This window comes from Montipora foliosa, chromosome 12 (assembly GCF_036669935.1).
Source record: "Montipora foliosa isolate CH-2021 chromosome 12, ASM3666993v2, whole genome shotgun sequence".
NCBI classification, from domain to species: Eukaryota; Metazoa; Cnidaria; class Anthozoa; order Scleractinia; family Acroporidae; genus Montipora; species Montipora foliosa.
The window spans coordinates 33,341,049-33,348,548 of NC_090880.1; the positions used below are offsets into that span (position 1 = coordinate 33,341,049).

Genomic DNA, 7,500 nt, shown 5'->3' on the forward strand with positions numbered 1-7,500 from the left:
AGTGTTATGGTATGAACAGGAGATTTGGTTTCTATGATGAATGTAAGTACTGACGTGCTTTACTGAATGTTGGTTTCAAAGTGAATTAAACTAAGCCATGATACTTTATTACACTGTAACTTTGTTTTGCATGTTGTTATTTACCAATGAAAAAATAATGAAGTCAAAAGAAAATGTCTTTAGTGGGTTCATTTACTTCAAATTTGCCCGTCCAAATAGTATTGTGGTTGCCCTTTTTTCTTTTAGATGATACATGTAGACCTTATTCATAAAGGGCACCTGTTTTATTATTATTTTGCTAATGTGTTAATTAGCCTATGAAGCCTCATTTTAAAGCAAGACTTCTTTTCAATTCACTGTATGGTATCGAGACTTGGCGGGCTAATTTGCACTTGGACAAAAGAATTATAAATTGACGGCCATTTATGAATAAGATCTGTTGGTTTAGAGTAATTCCTTTGCATATTGTTATGTTTTTGGGAGTCAGTGAAGGACATCATACATTTTGCTACCGCTTAAATATGGTCATAAGCAGAGAGGAGTTGTCAGGGATGTTGCTGGAAACATGCAGTAATTTGCTTGCTTCTTGATCGCTGTTTTTAAGGCATTCCTAATTCATTTTCAAAACTTGGACAAGAAAAACGTATCGTAACTGTTATTTATGTGAATTGCTAAACTGGGACTTGACATTTCTGCTACTTGTAACTGTACAGTACCGCTCGAAAACTATTTGTACATTTGCCACAGTTCTGACTAGGTGAAACTACAGACTCAATCTCTAGTTTGACCAAGGTAAAACCTCGTCTACGGTAACCGAAAGCCAAGGTTTCACTTAGCTTTTTTCTGATTGATTTACGGTGCAGTTGAGAGAGGATGCGGTGTGCTTTTATTTGGAGCAAATGCTATCAAAGAAATCTGCATATTCTTGTGGATCGATCGCATCAATAATTATTATGCGTATTTGTTGTATTTACAATTTGCAATGTTTGGCACATTAGATTATAATAAAGTCCCTATAATGAAAGCATTTATTTCTAAAAATTGTTCGAGATCTGTCCAATACAGATGTTATAAAGATCAGCAGAAATTCTATCAAGAAATTTATGGATGTTTGGGAAATCTCATCTTCACGGTGACGTCACTTGTCAAGCGACCTCCTTTGAAAGATATGTGAAAGGCATTTCAATCTCATCGACCGAAAGATGGAAGAAAACGATTAACTTTACAAGTAATTGTCAGCCATCTGAGCTACGTGGCTCTCCATTTGTTACAAACTTGTTAAGCAGTTTGCATCTGCTGAAACAACGTATTTCATGAGCTATCGCTCTCGCTTGCGTGACGGAAGCATGCAGCTTAGTTTATTTACGTTTTAACTTGCCAAATTGGCAGAGGCTTTAACTTGAACTTGTCTATCATGTGGTCGTTGAAGCATTAATTTAAATTAATCTTAATTAATAATAATTCAGAGGAATGAATATTTCTGAATTTCAAGCTCAACTGCTGAATGACCTGCCACTTCATTAATAAGGTTTAGTTCAAAGTTGGAGCTTTTCTATTTGGATAGGATGCAAAATTTGAAGCGCTTTTGATTCTAAATATATCTCCTGTTGGACTGCACTGGTGGCGACTTAAGTTACGCAATAATCCAGACAGTTTTACCCCCTTTGGGAGAACTGTTCATCATCGTGATAGCGAAAAACTTACAAATTATTAAACATAAAGATGGAAGAATTAGGCATGATGAAAGGTTATCAACATTCTCTGTTCTCAGCTGTCACATCAAAATGAGATGAGCATAACAGGCTTTCATGACAGTACGTTGTGTTGCGTTGGTGCTGTGAAAAACAGTTTGGATGTGCATTTATTACCTTGGGGAGCTAGGTGTGATAACATTAAACAATGCCTTACAAAGTACCATTGTTTTCTTGCGGCAGATTACAGTAATTAAGTCGGCCGCGGCATTCGGTTGCTTTAGTCTTTGCCTCAGTTGCAGTTTTCGTCCAACCTAGGTGATTTCGCGGTGAACACTATCGGCAAAGACAAGGTATTACCACATGCAAATGCGCTAATAGTTTCAAGCGGTACTGTAACTCCATTAAATTTGACTTAATTCAAATTGTCTTTTGATACCATCTATTGATACTTCTATTGTCTTCATGGTGCACATACATGTGTACCTCCTTGTTTCCCACTTGCTCTGTTCTAGCCGGTAATTATGCTATGTTACTGTACATGTAACTTAAAAATTAATGTACATAAACTGTCCTAAATAATTATGTTCAACAGGCAAAAGACGCTACAATATCAAGCTCTTTAAAACATTCACAGACTGTTTTAACTGCTTACCTATTGCTGCTATAGTTAATGAAAAGATCTTTTGTTGTCATGGGGGTGAGTTTGACAATAATTATTATAGTAGTAGAACTTTTTTGTTTAGACAAGATTAATTTATTTTACTTTGAAACAGTAGCACTTTTTCTCACACTGCAATCTTTGAAAACATATTTTTTACAATATTAAAGTATTATGTTGCTTAGAAAAAGTGTTTTCCCATATTTATCACAAAGAATGGTTGAATAAATGCTTGAGTTCATGCTTGAAATCAGCTCCTTTACGGCTTTACTGTCAATTGGACACCATAAAATCATGTAAACATTGGCTTCTTCAAAAGCACATGGCCCAAACTTGGCATGTTAATATTTTGCCGAGCCTGTGCTCTAAGGAAAATTTCAGGGAACCCTTTGGGCTCCCAAGCATTTCAGCTGGGGTGCCCAGTCCTCTAAGTTGGTTGCCCGAATTAATTATTTATTTTAATTAATTATCTGAGATCAACAACACAGCAAGATCTTCTTCCATCTCTCTCAACAAAACATTGCGGCTACTGCTCTGGTGATTGTCAAACTCGCTAGTGCAAGAAAAACCGGTAACCCCTCAAATTTTTCATGCCATACGTCAGAAAGACGACAAAAGTGGCAATGCTGCCGATGTTTTTCAGGTTTAAAAATAAAAAAGTAAAGACTGGGATAGGTTTATGTAATTTTGATAAAGACGTTTGGGTCTAATACAGGTATACCTTTTTACTGGTTAGTTAGGTTGAAAATAAATTTTCATAATGTGAATCAATGCTGCTTGATTCCTGTGTTAAAACAGCCGTGAAACAATAAAACCACAGCAGCCTAAAAGCTATCAAGTCATCTTGATCTGGACAAAAATCATTGCTACAGCACTGACACAAACAAACCCTAACCCTAAACCCTAACTCATTTACAAATATCTTGGCTACCTTATCTGCAAACACCAAAAATGTCCTCAAACTGTTCATGGGTTCATATCTACTCTTAGGCAATGTTCATACAAAGTTCAGAACAACTGAAAGCCTTTCAAAGGACTGGTAAAGTTTAATCTTCGTCACTGGGCGCATAAGTAGGGGGCTTGAAGTAATCACAGGTTCTCCCTTCCACTGTCGTTTGGCATGTGTTGCTGCAGTAGAACTTGTCTTAACTTTGGCTGTGTTTACCAAACCGTCTCGGTTCACAACAACTTCCAAAACTCACCCAAGTTGCCACTTGGAAAGGATTCATCCGTCAACAGAACCAGGTCACCGACCTTTAAGTTTCTCCTCGTTACCTTCCACTTCCTCCTTTCTTAAAGTGTGGGCAAATATTCACAAGTCCGCCCTTGCCAAAACAAGTTAGCCAAATATTGAGCTTACTGCCAGGCGTGCTTATAATTGTTGTCATCTTTGCTGAGTACTTTTAAAGGCAAACTTGGACACGGTTGCAGGTGCAGTAAATGATTGGGGTCAGCGGCTGATCATCTTGGGGACTGTCACTGTTGCGCGTGAGAGGCCTAGAATTCAAAACACTCACTACTTTGGCCATCACAGACGAAAGGACTTCATTGAACACTATCTGTTCTCTCAAAACGACTCACAAAATTTGGCGCACCAATTGTATCATCCCTTCCCACACGCGCCCATATGGCTAGCTGTGAAAAATCCATTGTATTCCCTTCTGTCCGCAAACATAGTCAATCTTCTGCTGGTTCCACTCTTCTATGGTATCCTTCAGTTCTTTGTGTCCCCTTGTGAAATTCGTACCTCTGTCACTTATCTACTCAAGACACCCATGTACATGTATACTAATGAATCTTAAAAAGTGCCAAACGCCAGCCCAGACACACGTAACCCTACACGTAATGTTTTCCCATGGTACTTTTGCAACAGCAACAGTAATCAGGGTACGTCAGGGTAGGGCGACTTGAAAGTGCCCATCTACCATCTTAAGACTTCTCTCCATAACTTCTAAGGCCCGCTTTTCTTCTAGTGATGAGCAAACCTTAGTCTCAAAATCTGTTCTCCACAATCTCTCCAACTGTCTGATTTGCTCCTCATCCTGAGCCTGTCCGTCGATTTTGTCCATTAATAAAGGATTCTCAGTCTCCTTAGAGGGCACACTCTGACTCTGCAGACATTTCTTCAGGAGCAATTCTTACACCAAGGTCCCCATTGTCCATGAATTCAGGCAATGCAATATCTGCCCTGGAACCGTTACTGGAAACACAATCTTGTAAATCCAAGTCACTGACACATTCAACGGAGTTCTCCATCAAACACAAGAGGTTGGCTGAGCAATCTGCAGTGTAGGTTAGATTTCATGGGCAGATTTGTGATTTGAATGTGGACACACAAGGAACAAGCCCATTTGGATTGGAAGAGTTTCGCAATAATACACTGCCAACTGCATTATTCCATTACACTTTAAGAGTCAGGTGCACGATCCTCTTCGTGGACATGATAATCTTCGGAAAAGTTTTCCTTCGTGCAGACACTTGCAGTTTTTCAAACCGTATCGTGTGACGCGAGAGGGTGGTAACTTACTTTTGAGTGGTACTGTAGATAATATTATATTTGATGTGCAGGTTATATTAGATGAAATGGAGAAGTGATCCTCTCACTTATCTTGACAATTTAAGCCATTATCTCTTATAGACACCTAAAAAATTCAGCTGGCTTCAACAGGATTCAAACCCATGACCTCTGACGGTGGGGAACATGTGAGACCCAACAGATTGACCTTCCCCTCTCAACTGGGTGGCTTCATGATTTACGAGATAAGTGTGAGGATCATTTCTCCCCTTCATCAATTATTATTGGTGTTGTTTGATGGTGAACAGTCTACTAGCATTTGTTACATGTACCATTTTGTAGGTCTCTCACCAGATTTACAATCAATGGAACAGATCAGAAGAATTATGAGGCCAACAGACGTGCCAGATACGGGTTAGTAACAGAGGCTTTACTTACGTCAATCCTATTTTCCCTAACTTAGAGATTCCTTTTTAAAGAGTAAAATCGTCGGGTGCAAATTAAGTAAAATCTTAAAGTGGCCATTTTAGGAGGGAAAGGGTTAAACACCTCTTACCAAGTACTAAATGAGGATTTATGGGAGATAAAAGTATTTTGGATACTGAAAAAACTGGAAAAACTCATTTTTGCTCAATTAAGATTCTAATTGTAGACATTTTACAGACACTTCAAGAACTTAATAGGTCATTCTGGAATTTTGTGTGGACTGGTGTGAGTTTCAAATTTGAACCAATTGATAAATTGACACCATCACATAAAAGATAACCTTGAGGTTGACCATCTGTCCAAGTTTGATGCTTTTAGGTCGAAAGGAGAACAAGTTGTTTTAATTCATTTCCGGTCCCCGCACGCACTCTGGGTCCAAATGAACCCATACAACAAAAAGCATCACAAAAAAGTGTGTTACTTCCGGTTTTCACCAAATTTAGTGTGTTAATTGTGAATATAATAAGCCAATCATCTGCCAAGTTTTAGCCTGGAATCTTGAGTAGGTCATATACGCCAGCCCTCACAACGAGTAAGAAAATGGCCCAGTGTTCTCCTTCTGTAGCCTACGTGTAGCCATATTCTCCCTCCCCCCGAAAGAAAAACAGGAGGAGGGAACATCTACGAAAAGCTGGCACAAATTGTGTTCTGTGACGTCACGGTAATTTATGCAATTTCCAGAAATACCTGTAATTGGTATTTTTGCAAAAATTGGTTTAAACAAAGGCTTCGTATTTCATTGAATTTCAATTGTATCTGATATATTTCTAAGGTAAGTGACCAATGAGAAACCATGGAAAATTTGAATCAGTTGAATCGGCTGTTACAACTGCCTCAAAATAACATGACCTCACACGCTCTCGCATCCTTAGGGTTGTTTGCCTGTGATAAACTCTTAAAATTTTTTACAATTTCTGTAATATTAATAAAAATAGGCAAACAAAATGATTTTCACCCCACCTATTTCCAAATAGTTGGTCCATGACAGGATTTTCTAGTTTTCCCAAATCTGATAAAAGTTTTTTAGAGTTTATATGGTTTTGGGGGACACAGCCTCAAAATTTGAGACGTTTGTATTGATTTTTAACTGTGTTTTAACCCATTCACACCTCAAATGCTATAGGATGCCTTCCATTGATGAGTAAAATTGTCTGGTGTTAGACAGTAAAAAGTAAGTCTCACTCTCAGGGGTCAATGGGTTAAAGTCCATAACTTGGTCACTGTTCGACCTAAAAGCATCAAACTTGGACAGATGGCCAATCTCAATGTTATCTTTCATGTGATGGTGTCAGTAGGCCATGTCCGAGTTCATGGCTTCCTCCTCTTCAGAGTAAGTGCGTTTTTGTGATGGTAATTAGTTCTACTTTCACATGAATGAAAACTAATTTTCACAAGAAAAACGTTGAAACCCGCTTTCAAGTGGAGGCAGACATGAACTCTGAAATGGCCTAGTTATCGATTGGTTCAAATTTGAAACTTGCCCCAGTTTCTTGTGCAATTTTGGAATGGCCTAAATTGGCGCCATTGGGCTAACTGAAGGGACATTGCACTTAGACTGCATAATTTTAAATTAAGCTGTCAAACATTATGCCTTGTGGTAAATATTGTGATGTCTATTAAATGCCTAAAATAAGTGAAGCTTCTGACAAAAAATTAATGGAGGTGATAGTTTATAAAGCAACTGTGTTGCTGCTTGAACAGTTGAATAAACTACATAAATAATTATTTGGGTTTACCAGAATCGTGAGAAAGGTTGAAAAGATAAAATGGTTGATAATTTAGCAATCGCCCGTTGAGAGTGAATTTATCAACTCAATTCCAAAAAATAATCGTGAAGTTGCAACAAATAGGTAAAAGATACATATACATCATAAACAATAACCACAAAAGATTTTGTGACAACTGGAGCTGAATATTTATTCATGATTAGTAGCAGAGAAAAGTATGCTTACAGTAATTCTAGGAACTGTTGCAGAAACGTAAAGCAGTCAAGGCGATTCCCTTGTTTTGCACTGTGCATAACATTGTGACTTTAAAGGTGGCAGCATTTCTTGCTAGCCATCTGGAGAGAGACAACAAAGGCCGCTTTTGCTGTTCAAAAGCACGATAACTCTTTTCATTTGAGAAGTTGTTGTTTTGGAACTCAC

At 38.1% G+C, this 7,500-nt stretch overlaps 1 protein-coding gene across 3 annotated transcripts in view; it reads left to right on the plus strand.

The window, feature by feature from the left end:
* Positions 1-7,500, plus strand: part of LOC137978469 (serine/threonine-protein phosphatase PP1-beta catalytic subunit-like) — a 21,602-nt gene that overhangs the window by 3,515 nt on the left and 10,587 nt on the right. For all 3 annotated transcript variants that reach the window (XM_068825410.1, XM_068825411.1, XM_068825412.1), the window contains exons 3-5: positions 1-42; positions 2,287-2,391; positions 5,210-5,281. The exon at positions 1-42 is cut by the window's left edge and continues 189 nt beyond it. In XM_068825410.1, the coding sequence (XP_068681511.1) occupies positions 1-42; positions 2,287-2,391; positions 5,210-5,281 (219 nt within the window). The remainder of the gene's footprint in view (positions 43-2,286; positions 2,392-5,209; positions 5,282-7,500) is intronic.